General features: G+C 42.1%; 1 protein-coding gene and 1 pseudogene across 2 annotated transcripts; both read right to left on the bottom strand.

Annotated features, from left to right (window-relative positions):
* Nucleotides 1-611: 611 nt before the first annotated feature.
* LOC115433800 (cysteine-rich protein 2-binding protein-like) lies at nucleotides 612-10,475 on the bottom strand (annotated as a pseudogene).
* pet117 (PET117 cytochrome c oxidase chaperone) lies at nucleotides 10,359-15,160 on the bottom strand. 2 transcript variants are annotated; one of them, XM_030154844.1, is made up of 3 exons: nucleotides 14,999-15,160; nucleotides 10,916-11,079; nucleotides 10,359-10,465 (listed from the first exon to the last, which is right to left on the bottom strand). In XM_030154844.1, exons 1-2 carry the CDS (start codon nucleotides 15,092-15,094, stop codon nucleotides 10,921-10,923), a joined length of 255 nt encoding a protein of 84 aa, XP_030010704.1. In that variant the 5' UTR covers nucleotides 15,095-15,160; the 3' UTR covers nucleotides 10,359-10,465; nucleotides 10,916-10,920. The 2 variants fall into 2 exon arrangements, with proteins under 2 accessions (XP_030010704.1, XP_030010781.1); XM_030154921.1 differs by lacking the exon at nucleotides 10,359-10,465 and adding an exon at nucleotides 10,722-10,744.
* Between the last annotated feature and the right edge of the window lie 298 nt (nucleotides 15,161-15,458).

Raw genomic sequence — 15,458 nt, 5'->3', positions numbered from 1 at the left:
ACTTCAGTGTACAGAAGTGTATTCAGAGTGCAGATGTGTACTTCAGAGTACAGACGTGTACTTCAGAGTACAGTTGTTCTGAATGAGCCTAGTCTTCCTCCATCCAAGATTTTGGGCACAAACGATCCCCAATCTAGACTGCATCTGTTCAACAGTGAAATGAAACACATGCAAAGGTTATGTTATAGAACCTTTAGGACCATGGACAAAGCAAGTCAACTAGAGAAGGAGCTGTCCATTTCGCCGTGGTGCTGAATGTAACGATTTTTGTGGTGTCATAATCACAGTTGAGTTCAGACATAACGAACCTGCAGCAATTAAGCAAAACAACACAGTACAAGGTGAACATAAACCACACCAGCCTTATTTTAAAATCCTCCAGTAATGTCACTAAATCAGATCAAACCTCAGCACTGAGGAAGGACTGAGTCCACAACTCCACCAAGAGATGGCACTAAGATACACTGAACCTGAGATGGAAACAGCACAGACACCGGCCAGTCAAAGCCCTGGGTTGACAGACGGTTTTTACTGATGACATTCACAGAAACATCTTATCTAAACAGGTGTTGCTGAAGTGGATTGGAAAAAAAGCCACAAACTTAAAACTATAGAGGTTAACACGTTTAATCTCACATTCTTTTAAAATGGATTCAACAAAGATGACTTGAAAAGAGAACTGACTAGGAACCAGTGCTGAAAATATCACAATTCTATCACCTCCAGGACCGGGCACCGAACACCATCAGATGGGTCGAGCTGGTACCGCTGACAGTCCTGACCTGCCGTTGAGCGGTTATGTCTGGATCCGGGATGGTCCTGCAGCGGAGGCCACGAGGCAACAGCAGTTTAGCGTCGCAGTCGGAGGAAGAAGGCATGTCTGCACTCTGTGCTATCCACAGGATAGTATTTATCGTAGAAGTCCAGGATGTACTCCTCAGCTTTGAAGCCAAACTTCTGATAGAGCAGCATGGCGGGGTTACTTGCCGACACATGGAGCGTCACATCTTTGCCCATACACGTCTGAAAAAAAAACAACATATTCATGTTATACCCTGTTTGAAAGATTAGATTCTCTACAGTTGAGTCCAAGTTTATTTTACAGTATTCATGAACAACTAAACATATTAGTGAAAGAATCACCTGCAGAGAGATGGAAGCTAATGGGACTAATGTATGTAGTTCAGGTTGTATTTTATCCACAAAATAAAGAAGGAAGAGATTATACTGTTAAATGAGGTGTCATTGATTGATTTTGTCCTTGTGGTTCTTCAAAGTATAAGCCTTGGACTTGTAAATAAGAGGGAAAGTACACTAGTTACAGGGGTCATATTTGCTAATGCACTTTAATTAGTCTTCGGTACATTTATTTGTGTATTTGGACCCTAACTCAGGGATTAAAGCAAAAATTTTTCATCTGACTGAAAATTTTATTCTGGTCAAAATCTTGGCCACTTTTAAAAAATGATGCAATACAATACGACTGTATCGTACAAGTTTATATTCAAATTTGGCAATACTGTAAAACACACTGAATGGGGAGAGTGTACAGGTTGTAGAAGATTAGTAATATGGATAGAAAAAATGTCACAGTGGTATGGTGGGGGGTCTGGGGGTCCTCCCCCAGAAAATTTTAAAGCTTCAGGTCAATTTTGGTGCTCTCTGGTTAATTTTAAAGGGTATGAAAACCTTTGAAGCAAGTGAAAATAACTAGAAGAAAACCTTTCTGCAAAAAATGAGTGAAAAACTTTTTGTTTGACAATTTAGGAAGTCCTAAAACATAACTCCAACAGCACATGAATTTTGGGGAAAATGTCTGTGTAAATGTATCCCTAACCAACTAATCTTCAGCTCTCAGATTGATGGCTGATCAGGATTTTTTTACCATTGGAACCAACAGAATTTTCTTGTGGCAAACTACGCACATGCACGCACCAGGCTGCTTCATTTTTTTGCACCATGATCTAATTGGAGTTCCATCGTCTCCTTTCTCATCAAGCCATGCCCACCTCCATCTATTTTTCACGCATCTCTCAATAGTTACCACTTCAGCACCTTCCTCTACAAACGTGTCCATGATGTATATGCTAGCCAAAATAATCTGTACGTGGTCAAACCTGCGTCCACAACCCCCTCCCGCCAATATCATGTTCTCTTTTGATTGGAAGAAATTACGTCAACTGAAACAGAAATTATATTCCGTTACATATACTCTCTGAGGGTATTTAAAATGCAGTGGCTTTGCAAATACCAAGGGTGTTACTCATTCATTCAGTTTTATCTTCGTAGTGTACCACACAGATAGAAATAAGATGCTAAACGGGTCAAAATAAAGCACCTATGCAGTCGGGCGCGTAACCGCGTAAGGCCGCGGCGCGCACAGCCGCACGCACGGCAAGGGCACACACACACACACACACACACACAACACACACACTAGTCATATACCGGCAAGAGGAGATAAGCTATGAACCCAAACATGAAGGTACATGTAGATCAGTTCTGTCTTCTTCCCTTTTCGCTGTGGTTCTTTCATACTGAAAGCTACTTGTTAGCCCTAAGTTAGCGTCCTGGAGGCTGAACTTCGGTAAAGCTGAACTTGGCCATGTGTTTCTGAGGCACAGAATGAGCAGCGTTTCCTTCCAAAGATAAATAGTCATCAATCTCTCCTCCCGACATAAAAATAAAGGAAGTCATCTTATTATCATCAATGTTAAACCTATCAGACCCCTGTGCGTGGCGTGCCTGTGTTAACACACCTGCAGATTCAGGACAGCAGACCCAGGACAGGATCGCGGTGCACGACTGGACTCCGAGAAACACGTGGGGAAGTTACTTCAGTATGACTTTTTTCCCCCATCAATTTTTCCATTTGACGGAAATCCGTTCGTGGTGACGGAGAACTTTAATCCCTGCCCTAACTTAACAAAAAAAACTTGAATTTGAACCCTCCAGGTGCTGCAAAGCTATCGTCGTAAAAATCGAGTGGATTTCTACAACCAGTTTTAATTCCTTCTTAATTTGTTACATTTTAAAACTAGTTACATCACGACATTTGCACATATAAAGTCCAGACTTCTGACGAACATTTCTCCGAGTATGACATAATGGTTTGTCAGCAGCGGTTGTAGTCCATACTGAAAATATGTCCAAACTGCAAGCCGATTACCTAAATGTTCAGTTGTTGGTTTATTATTGAACATAAGTGGCTGAATGGGACAGAGCAGCACAGTTAACAACCTGGAGGGGGTGGGGCGTGAAGTGGCTCATTTGCATTTAAAGGGCCACCACTCAAAACGACCTTTCTAATGTCATTACTCAGAAATAGGGTTGAAGATGGACCTGTGGAGTTGAATTAATGAAGAATTCAGACCCAAGTATAGCATTTACAGTTTATGTAGACCACAGGGAAATGTTTTAAAATGCATAATTCCATTTAAAAAAGCAAATATCACTCCTTAAAGTGGACAGAACAGGTTAAACTAGGAAAAAATTTATTAAACATTCTATTTACAGCAGTAAATTTATCAGTTGTTAAAACTGGACTACTAGTGTCTGAAACAGAGTTTAACCTGAACATTTAAGATCCGTTAAAACAAACTTCAGCCTTAAAGAGAAAAAGAGATTCATTATAATCTTATTACGATCTGATCGACTCAATGAATGGTCACATTCTCAGAATGTGGATTAACCCTTTGTAGATTAACAGTGGGTCATCAGTGGATATGGGTTTGACGTTGAGACCTGGACCATTTCAGACCTGGATTAGGTGGTAGATCATGAAGGTTCCGATGCCTGCTCTCCTCCACTCTGGATGAACCAACAGGAAGGAGATGTAGGCCTCATTATATTTGACGTCCGGGACCATGAAGCCGAAGCCGATCACCACCTTCTTATAGAGAACGACCACGCTGAAGTCAGGATACTGAAGACACCGGACAGGTCCAACACCTGGACAGGGACAGACATCACACATATCAACCCAGGTCAGAGATGAAATGGGCGTGTCCACTGAGTGAATACCATTTCCAGCTGACCCGAAGTTGAGGAGTCAGATTTCAACTGTTAATGTGATCAAAAGGCTGTGACTCAGAGTAAAACTATTAAGAGTTAAAACATAATTCTAAACATGACATATATGATAAAATGAGAAACACAGTTATGGCTGCAGATGCTCCTTTACGTGGCACCAGCATCACTACAGATTAATTCATCAGAACAGTATGAAATACTGCATCTGAGGTTACATGACACCACTTTTAATTTGGCGTAGATTGAACCCTCTGTGTTTCGCTGTTACCTATCAATAAAAGAGCATTGTCCGTTGATGTGTGTTCCTCTGTAGAGACAAGGTTCATTTATTAACATGTTCATTATACAAATGGATTCATATTTGATTACATTTTGTTTTATTCATTCACTTGTTATTAACAAATTAACTCAAATTAGCAGTGACTTAAATCATTAAAGAGAATCACCTCTTCACGTTTACTATAGGAACTGCACAGTTAAAGGGGGAGGGGTCCATTACCTGGCCAGAAGCTGTCATGACACATTGCATTGACCGATGGGATGTGATTGGGCCGGACTTAGCAGTAGTCGATGGGGGCGTCGGCTTCACAGACCCAGTTTGGGTCCTTCCTGTGGGCAGTACGATCTGATCTCCGCCAGCAGCCTCAGTTTCACTGGTCGACTTTCGTAATCCCTCCTGAAACGATACAATGACAAAGTTCCGGACCGGTCCAGGACAAGAGTCCAGAACATGAGTCCAGAACCCCAGAAGGTCACCATGAGATGAAACAGAAACGTCCCTGATGTAGGACTTTAATATGAAGGGCGTTCTGGACCTGCTGTAGGGTTGAGGAACATTCAGTACCTAATGTAGGCTTCAGAATCCGGGCCGTATATGGGCTCTGATACTTGGTCCAAACCTCCCTCTGCTCCCATGAGGCGGTGCCAGAAGGACACCGACTGCTGTGGACACCTCTGTTGGACACGTTGGTCTGGACACAAACACATCAGACCTAAATCAATCACAGTGAACCAGTTGAAATCTTCCACTGTGTCTTTCTGTTCAGTTGAATCCAATAAATCTTTATGACACTGGTGTCAAACTGAGGTAAACTGCTCGTTCTTTTACAGAGCAGGATTCAACCACATCTAAGTAAATGAAGACTTTCGATGATAAAGAATTTAACACATCGATTTTTTGTTCTGGTGTCATTTCAATGTATTTGGACAAACGCTAATAAGTGGAAAAATTTATTAGTAAGAACGGACTTCAGGTAAATATATTTAAGACCAACGACACAAGTGAAACATTAATGATGAAGTCAAACAGTTTAAGACCCAGATTTGGTAATCCTCAATCTGAATCTGGAGCGCCTTCTCCACCAACACTTCCAGGAGCTTTTATTTCATTTACTTGGTAAAGAATTCCTGTTAATATGTGCAGTTTGTGTTTCCACCATCAAACTTCAGGAAATTTATTCAGATCAGACTCAGGAGTTTCCAGTCATCAACTCATAGTCATACTGAATTTCTTCTGATAGTATTCCGAAAATATGACCATCCAGAGTGTATTCAGATGGACAGACAGATTATGACAATGACCTTGTAGAGACGAATATGGGTCGAATGGACGTTGTCGTCGGCCATTTCTCATAGCTTCTCTTTTTTGCTCCATTTTCTAAATGATCAAAACACAAACCAAGTGAATCTTGCAAAAATGCCATAAACCACTCTAAACACATCTATCAGTTTTACTCCAATACACTAGTACTAGTACTGATTCTGGTCTCCATGTGGACCAGGTTTTACCTCCTGAACTAAAAACCACTATTTTGTTTGCGTGTTCTTGCATCTTCACCACTAGGTGTCCCAAAACAGTCTGAACCTTTACCTGGAATCGGTCGAGGACACGCAGCTCCTGGCTGTTGGTACGGTATTTCCCTGTGATTCCGCATCCCATCAGTAGCCCCACCTCCTGGGCACAGTAGATCCCTCCCACCAAGCTGAGGGCGGCACTGACGGCTCGGTCGATGTCCAGCAGGGGGAGCCCTCTCTGTCTCTTGGCCTGGCGGACCAGTAGCTTCCTGTGGAGGCGTTTGGCTTGTGGGGTGACAGCAAGTGCCAGAGGACAGGCATCCAGCCCGCCGCAGGAGCATCTTCTCCTCGTACAAGCTGAGGGCAGTGAAGCGAGGTGTCTGTGGGACTCTGCCTCCTTCTGATTTGTCACAGTGAACCATCTTCCTCCGCTCAGGACTTGAACTGCCTCCAGCCAACAGAGGTGGACCTTCACCTTGACCCACCGGCTTCTCAAAGTCATCCTCACGCTCGCAGCCTTCCTCATCCTCGCTCTCAGCTTCACGTTTAATGTGCGGGGGCACTGGGCGGAGCTTCTTACGGGCAATGAGGTTGGCATTCGGGGGAGGTATGTACTCCATTCCTGGGTCGATCATGCCCTCCGTGTCCATCTCCTCGTCATCTAGATATTAAACATAAAGACAGTTGAATTTGAATCAGGACTGCAGTTCATCGATTTATCCAAAACAATGTCATTTAAAAATCAGGAAAAGGACATATTCATCATATTCATATTGACATTTCCTACCATCGGTGTGTATTTAACTATCAGTTAAAGAGGTTTTGATCAGCTCTTCACTTGTTTCTTGGTTTATTCATACTTTCCTCAAAGTCAGTTGAGACTTTGTGCAACTGGTTTATTTTTGTCCTGTGTTGAAAACATCAGTGATACTATGAAGATACTGGGAACACATCAACTGATGCACTTCACAAAAATCACCAGGTGCAGTTTGAAGAATCAGTGGAAAATATGGATGGACAGACACACAGACACACACACACACACACACCTGGTTTCTTAGTTGGTCGTGTCTTTAGGCTGTGATCTACAGATTATCTTTAACTTCAACACTGACAGAACAGCAGATGTTCACCTCTGCAACACATCTGTCCCACATGAACAACAGAACTAATAAAACAGAGGTTTATGAATATGTGAAAATGAATCAATCAACGTCAAAATGTAAAATGTCCAATGACCTTGGTTACACTATTTAGACAGTCTGTACGTATTTGGTGTGAGAAATTGACTATTAACTCAATCAGATACTGTTTTATTGTTATGAATAAGATCCTTAACATTATGTCACACGTATCATAACCTCATCGCTCAGACCTGGAGTGAAGGAGGCTATTCTGCTTTCAGGAGGTTTGCGTTGGAGTTTGGTTGGTTGTTGACATCAGTCAACTGTGTTTTTAAGATCATGGTATCAAGGGTTTTACAGTCTCAACTGAGAAGACTACAAAGATTTTTGTGTAAAAACTGACCGAGTCGTCTATTTGTTGACATGGAATTACCTCCAACACAGACCTCATTGATGCCAGAAAGACTGAACCTTTAACACACGTTTCAACTAGGTTTCATTTTCTGAAAAATAGGCCATGGAATATTCCTACAAATTACAAACTTTTTTATAAAAAATAAGGCTCTAAAATATTCTCACTTTGGGATCAAATAACACACACACTTAAAACATTTGGTTTTCCTTTAGTTTTGATAAGTTTTGGCATTAGTTCAAGTGCTGTTAATTTGGCTTTTATCCGTTACTTTTAGAATCAGAATCAGCTTTAATGGCCAAACATGTGAACACATACAAGGAATTTGGGTTCGTTTTTTCTTTGCACATGTTTCAACATGAACCCAAAAACAACATAAACATAGATCTAAAATAGACAGACATTTGACTAGAGACAAGGACCACAATGGGATGAGATTTACAGTGGATATGTAATATGTACAGAGGGCAAATTAGAGTTTTATACAGTGAGTGGATGTGTACAGGGATACAGTCTATTAAAAATATGTTTATGTATATATTACTGTGATGCAAATTAGTCAGAGTTTTTATAGAGTGCAAAAAAGAACTTTGTGAGTGGGTGAATTGAAGTTAGGGGGATACTGACACTGGATGACTCATAAAGTGTAAAGTGCTAGTTAGTAAAGTGTGTTTTAATTTTTAAACCATTCTTGTTTCTGTAACCGTGAACAGGGCCTGTGGGGGCATGGCGTCAGGGATCAGATCAGCCTCTGACAGAAGACTGGGTGTGGCCGAGTGTGAGGCTGGTGTCCCCGGGGCAGAGAAGTCAGGTGACGGGCGATGGTGAGGGGCTAGTGAGTGGCGTTCGATCTGAGGAGCTGAGGGAGGAGAAGTCTATAACTTCCCCTTTCTCCAGAACCAGGTCAGGACGGCGAGTGGTTCCAACGCCGCGGCTTCCAGTCAGTTTGACAGGCGTGGAGGAGGCACTGCGGTCAGTGTAACCGCTCACCGCCTCCTTCTGAGCCCGACGGATGTCTTTGGCCTCCTGAGTGCGCGAACGCTTCTCCTTCAGCTGCATGGCGTTTTCCACCGGGTTCCGGGCGCCGCGTTCCTCAGACCCTCTACGGTGATGATCGGGTCCACGGTGGGTTTGGACGCTGGGGGCAGTCATTGACATCCTCATCATCACATAATTTAGTTGACAGTTAACAGTCATAAAACTAATACTATAGACGAGGAGCCGTCTAGTGTCTGTTCAGATAAATATCGAGTCCTAATAAATTCGTAGAAGTGAATCATCTATTCAAGGACAATGTGGTGGCTGTTACCTTTGGCCTTGGTGGTGGACTTGTCAGCCTCTGGACGCAGGGTTGGAGGTCGATTCTGAACCAGCTTCCACCAGCCAGGCTCGCCGAACTCCTGCGCTCCAGACCGGAAGAAGGTGGGACTCCCCACAGACAGACATCCAGCGACAGTGCTCCACCATGTCGACGTCTTCTTCCTGAGGACAAGAAAGTGGAAACGCCTCTAAAAGACACGTCTACAGTCAGAAATAAAGGGGTGGGGCTACAGGACAAAACTGGATTGGATTCAACTCCTTCCTGAATTAATGCCCAACTGTGACGACCACTTCAGAGGCGTCTGGGATGGTTTGGATGACGTAGCAATGCGACATGTTTTACTGTCAGACAAATCTACAACGAATGCAGAGCAATGACCCCAACGATGACATCAGAAAACTGAGGTCAACTGTCATTATTATCTTATATGGTTTTAAATCTATAACCATCTGCATTGGATTACTTTGTTTTATTCAGTTTCCTTTGTAAAACACTTTGGACTTGGAAAAGGGTTAATAAATTATCATTATAATTAGTAGTATATATTATTACTAAGTGAAATGTCCTCAAAGCAAAGACATTTTATTCATGTTTTTGTTTCAAATACAGATAATGCTATTATCATTATCATCATTATTATTATTAGTAGTAGAAGCACTAATGGTAAAGTAGTATTATTAGGTATTATCAGTATTATTATGACCTTGTTCCTAGCAGGAAGTTCCAGTGGCGGCCGATAAAGGCGCAGATTCCCTCCTTCCACCTGAAGTATCCCCTGTCGACCCGTCCCCTCCAGAGAGAGGTTGTACATCGCCAACATCACCACCTGAAACAGTCCACACTCGTCAACCCAGACACTGAACACGGGATCTGCTCTGGCTCTGTCACGTGTTTTTTTTTTTTTAATTATTATATTGGTTAAAAATGGTTGAAGCAGAACTCCATCAATGCTAGTTTTTATTCACCACAGTTCATCCATACCTGTTGCCAGGTGAGCCTCATCCTCTCAAAGCTCTCCTTTCCATCCTCTGAGCAGTCAGAGCAGATGAACTTGAAAGAAGTTGTCTCCTTTGAGGTAACTGGGCTGCTCGCCACGAAGCTGAGGCTGAAAACACAGAAACATCCCATTCAGCCAATGACAGAGCAGCAGCTGATGCATTCTGGAGACACCTCAGCTCACACGGCTTCTTCTGAAAAACCAAAAACTCTGCAGGTTGTACATCTGATCATGAAATCTAATGCAAACTTAACTGCTTCAAAGAAAGTGAATCAACCCTGTCTCAACCTGACCACACATTTTGACTCCAATTAGAACACAAATTGCCAGGAAGATGCTGTGATAACTAAAATTTTTTGTAAAAGAAAATCATGTGGACAGTTTAAAATGGAGGGAAACAATATCTGCATTTAAAGTCAGGATTAGCCACAGCTACCCTTGTGAGACTAAAGGACTAAACAGTACAGATAATGGATGGATGGTATCTGCATTACTACTCATGGACTGGGTCTGTGTCTTACCAGCGGGATCCACTTGTGGCAGCGGTCACAGTAGAACGCCATGTCCTCGCAGGCCCAGGCGCCGTCACCTTCCTCACCCACATCGCTGGTTAGCGAGTCCCCGCTTCTGTCAGTGACAGGTCTACCGAGCCGTGGTCCTCTGACTCCACAATGAGCAGCGTCTCGCCCTCCACCTCACCCTCCTCCAGACCCTCCGAGGCCGACGTGCACGCCGCCTCGTCATCAGCTCCGCCCAGCTGCTCGCTGCCGCTGTCCATGTCCAATCCGTGACTGACACACCTGCACAGTTAGAAAGGTCAACACTAACACAGGACTTGATGGTGTCTATCCCCACAATGTGTCACAAATCACAGATATTTTTTTCTTATTAATCTTCCATGTTCACTGATTAGAAGACTGAACTAGAACCTTAGCAGGGATGGATATCGGTATTATTTAGATGATACTACTACTCTATCAATACTGCTTATTGATCCAGTACTTACTGTATTTTTTTTCAGTTCCAAAGCATCTGGACGTTTGGTTTGAAGAGGCTTCAGTTCCCCGTAAGAAACAACCGGTTGATTATGAGGTGAAGGAGGAACGACATAATATATATGACGCACACTACCATTGGTAAAGGAGCTCACGGATGTTGGTTATGGATCTCCTGGATATTCACATCCTTGTCACCTCCCTCTGATAAACTCTGTTACACTTTGAATGTGCATTTACCTGCGTTAGTGGTGGGTGTGGTCCTGTGGGTGGAGCTCAGACTCTTTGCTCCGCCTCTCCGCCTCCAGTTGTCGGGTTAGAGTCCTCTGTTCCTCCAGAAGCCTCAGATTCTCCTTCTTTCTCTGGACTCGCTCCAGATCCCTGACCACACCCTCGTGGAGACGCTGCACAAATCATTAAACAAACATGATATAGATCGTGCACAGCAACACCAGCACCAAGAGCATTTGTCAGCATTTGTGCATCATGTCACCAATCATCGTACAAGTGAAGGTTTGTCATCAGACTGTGAATGTGCATTAATACATAGACTACACACCTAAGTGGGAGTGTTGTAAGGGTAACAGTCTGTTGAGAGATGTGATTTTTTTTTTAGAACCAGATGGTCTTTAAGGCATTTATTTAACCTACATGTATGTAATGAGTTAATTTTCTTCAGTCCTATGGAAAGTGACACAGCTGCATGTATTTCAAACATAATCCTACTGTTACTACTTAAGGACAGACTTCGATCAATATTAAGCTTGTTATACCAAATGTGTACATTCATATATTGAGGACTTGCAGCTGACGTCACTGGTCATGTGAATGTTGTTTACACCGCCATATTGGTAGGCACGCTATCTGGATCCAGAAAGTCAGAACTGTTGCTTTATATCGTGTTTTTCTTTGGACTCGTGTTTGCGCGTTTCGTCATTTGCGAGTATGTCTGCTTGTGATAAAGCCACCATAGATGAGTTTCAATGTTAACTAACAACAGTGATGCCCGCACAACTCGGAGGTAAAAACACGAGTACCAGCTACCAGCCGGCCCACATCAGCCGCGTACACCTCCAGGCTCTCCCCTGGAACTCGTGAACAAGCTGATATGTTAGCGCTAAAACGGTCCATTATCTGTCTCTGTCCAAAAGCCGATCCCATCTTCTCCTTCATGGCCGCATAATTTGACTTGACCGCATCGGGAACGCTGTCCCATAGTAGAAAAGCAGACTTGCACAAACGGGTGGGGAGTATTGTCACCAGCTCCCCACTGAACTCACCGGTGTCGCCTGCCGTAGCTCCAACTGCCACTTCCAGCTGCTTCACCCTGCTGAGGAAACTCTGGCTGCCATCGCCGGCAAAGGGAGCAGGTAGATCCACAACCACTCTCTCTCTATAGGGTGATAGGTCAGGGGAAGCCCTCCTGGTAGGTTTAAAGGGGTCTTCACCACCGTAGCACATGATGACAATTCTTTTTTTCCACGCCGCTAAGCGCAACGGACACGCAGGCTAACTATACTGAGAAGCTACGCTAACCGCGGTAATAACTATAAACAACGGTCGGCAGAACAGAACCACTGCTGCCACCAATGGAACCGAGCGGTCTTTATTGCCTAACTTATACTTGGTGAAAACTAAGTAATAAACGGCACACAGGAGTTTAGCAGGTCCATCGTTTAACACGTTGTACGATCCAAGGAAAGCTTGCCTACCAATATGGCGTCATGAACAGAAAACCACGTGATCATGTGACATATGTGCAACACCTCAATAAGTTTCTCTCAAACTCATAAACCAAATGTTTTATTACCTGTAATGAAAGAAATTATCTTCAGTGTGGCTCATTCACAATCAGACCGCAAGCTTACAGAGATGACTTACAGAATAAAAACTGTTTAAGATTGATTCAATATCAACTGCTTAAACTAAGAACTAAAGAAAAAGTTCACTTGAGCATAACACACTACAGCCATCCTAGTTAACTGAAGAACTCTTCCAAATCAGTAGTCCTAAGAAACTAACATCCAAACTGTATTCACTCATATCCACCTTAAATAGTACAGTAACGCTCCCAACAGTCAAGTGGGAAAATGATCTGGCCTTTTCTCCCAACCCCGATTTCTGGGAAGAAAATCTGTAAAAACACTTTCTCCATGACCACTAACACCACCTTACAGCTTATACAATATAAAACCATTCACAGAACTCACATCACTCAAAACAAAATGTTTAAATGGGACTGGCCAACTCATATCTGTTTACATTGCACATCAGGGAGCACAGACAACTACTTTCATGCCATCTAGCTTTGCCAACCAGTACACACCCTTTGGATAAAGGTCACTGAAACACTATCACCATCCTGAGTTCCAGAATCCCAGCATCAGCACCACTCTGTCTTCTTGGAGACATATCCAATGTACACCTCCATCCAGATTCAAAAAACCCATTACTCATTTCTCTAGGTGTCGCCAAAAAAGTAATCCTCCAAAACTGGAAATCCAAGAATTCATGTCATATCACTCACTGGACCAACCTAATGGCGACTATATTCAATGGAAAGAATAATGCTCTCCAGAAGAAGCATATGTCAACCTTTGAGAACCTTCTACTATTAGCCCCCCCATAAAATTGATTTAAGAATAAAAATAAATTATGAATTAAAATCTACATCATACTCTTGTGAACGATTGAGTTGATGAATAAATAAATAGAGGCAGAAAAAATTTTCATTTAGATTCTTTATGGCAAAATCCAGATCAAACCATTACTCATTTCTCTAGGTGTCGCCAAAAAAGTATCTCCAAAATGGAAATCCAAGAAGTCATGTCATATCACTCACTGGACCAACCTCATGGCTGACTATATTTCAATGGAAAGAATAAGCTCTCCAGAAGAAGCATATGTCAACCTTTGAGAACAACTGGAACCCATTCATGACTTTTTTAAAGCAAACACAGCCGAAAAACTGCATATATCATCAGAACAGAACACAACCCCCTTGCCCCTTCTACTATTAGCCCCCCCCCATAAAAATTGATTTAAGAATAAAAATATAAATTATGAATTAAAATCTACATCATACTCTTGTGAACGATTGAGTTGATGAATAAATAAATAGAGGCAGAAAAAATTTTCATTTAGATTCTTTATGGCAAAGAGAAGAAAAGAGTTTTTGTATGTATGTTTCCAGGTTAGAGAGACTTTATAAAAGTGACCTGATGACAGGAGCTGAAGGCAGTTGGACAGAGGATGCATTCTATATCAGTTTAGTCAAAATAAATGTTGGCAGCCATGCTTCCGTCAGTCTGCCCCAGGGCAGCTGTGGCTACAAACATAGTTTACCACCATCACAGTGTGAATGTGAGAGCGAATGAATAATGGATTAATAATGTAAAGTGCTTTGGGTGCCTTGAAAAGCACTTTAGAAATCTAATCCATTATTATTATTATTATCATCATTCATTCTGTTAAATTAACTTATTTGTTACATATACTGCACATCATAGGAATGTTCAACAGTACCATGTCTTGTTCTGTTTATTTATTTTGAGGAAACGATCGAGATCTGCATGTTACTCCATGTGTTTCAACCTGATACCCAGTGTCGTGTCTGGATTTAGGATCAACCACTCTGGACTGGGCTCTGGAGTACTACAAGAAATTATTAGATACATAAATAAAATCAAGAAATGATAAAAGGACCATTGTGACTGTAAAAGCTGAAGATGAAAAATCATCAGTATCCAAAAAAGTAATTTTACTTTGTGACAGTGTTTTAAAATAGAAGGAAACCTTGCTAATAGTATCTGTTAATTTAACATCTTTTGTCCATAATCAGGATACTTGTCTCAGTGGAATTATGCTATAACTGGTTGGCACTGAGGACTTTATTATTTTCGATTTGTGTATTTTGTACATTGATGTTATTGATCCTACTCATTACATTGTCTTTGTATAACTGCATGTGATGGTATATAACCATTTTGAACCTCTGACCACTTGCCTCCTACAAATCTTATATTTTATAGAAAGGCCCATATTTTATATAAAACTATTAACTCAGAATGGACTTTTTATGTTTAGATATGGCTCATTATCTAAATTCGGATGTTAGAAAACAATGAAAACAGTTTAAATTTCTCTCAAAAGTAGAACTTCCCTAGCTGCTGAAAAAATCTGCAGTTTCTTGTTGTGAAGGGATTAATCTTTTAATTTTAAGTGAAAGAGTCCGTTCGTTGACTCTGTGACCTCACTGTTAGCTCTGTTAGCCGCAACGTTAGCTCTGTCCGGCTCGGCTCGGCTCAGCTCGTCTTGGCTCACCTCTCTGTCCCAGGACTGTTTGAGGTGCACGGCTCCCACGGTGCTCAGAGTCAGAACCACAGAAACTCCCAGAACCACTTTGGAGGTTGTGGACATCACGTTACCTACAGCCGCTAACAGAGTTGCTTTCAGCAAAGCTGCGGCTCTTCTTCTACGCTACAATTACTTCTTCTTCGTGGGTTTGAGGTGTTTGTGTCTCATCAGCGCCCCCACTGGAGGTGAGTTGTATCTGTTCAACCGTCAGTCTTATCGTGTTGGGGCATTCCACTGAATGAGTGCCATTTCCGTCCCCAGGACATTATATGTATAAATGTGCATGAAAATGAACTCCAAAATACATTTAACTGTTAAGCAAAGTGTCCTGCACATTGATCTAATTGCAAATTTCAAATATTTATTGAAAACATTAATAAAAACTACCTAGAACACTGAAAAATAGCATCTGTTGCCTGTCCCCATT

Source organism: Sphaeramia orbicularis, chromosome 1, assembly GCF_902148855.1.
Source record: "Sphaeramia orbicularis chromosome 1, fSphaOr1.1, whole genome shotgun sequence".
In the NCBI taxonomy this organism is placed as follows: Eukaryota; Metazoa; Chordata; class Actinopteri; order Kurtiformes; family Apogonidae; genus Sphaeramia; species Sphaeramia orbicularis.
This window is presented reverse-complemented; position numbering and strand designations above follow the sequence as displayed.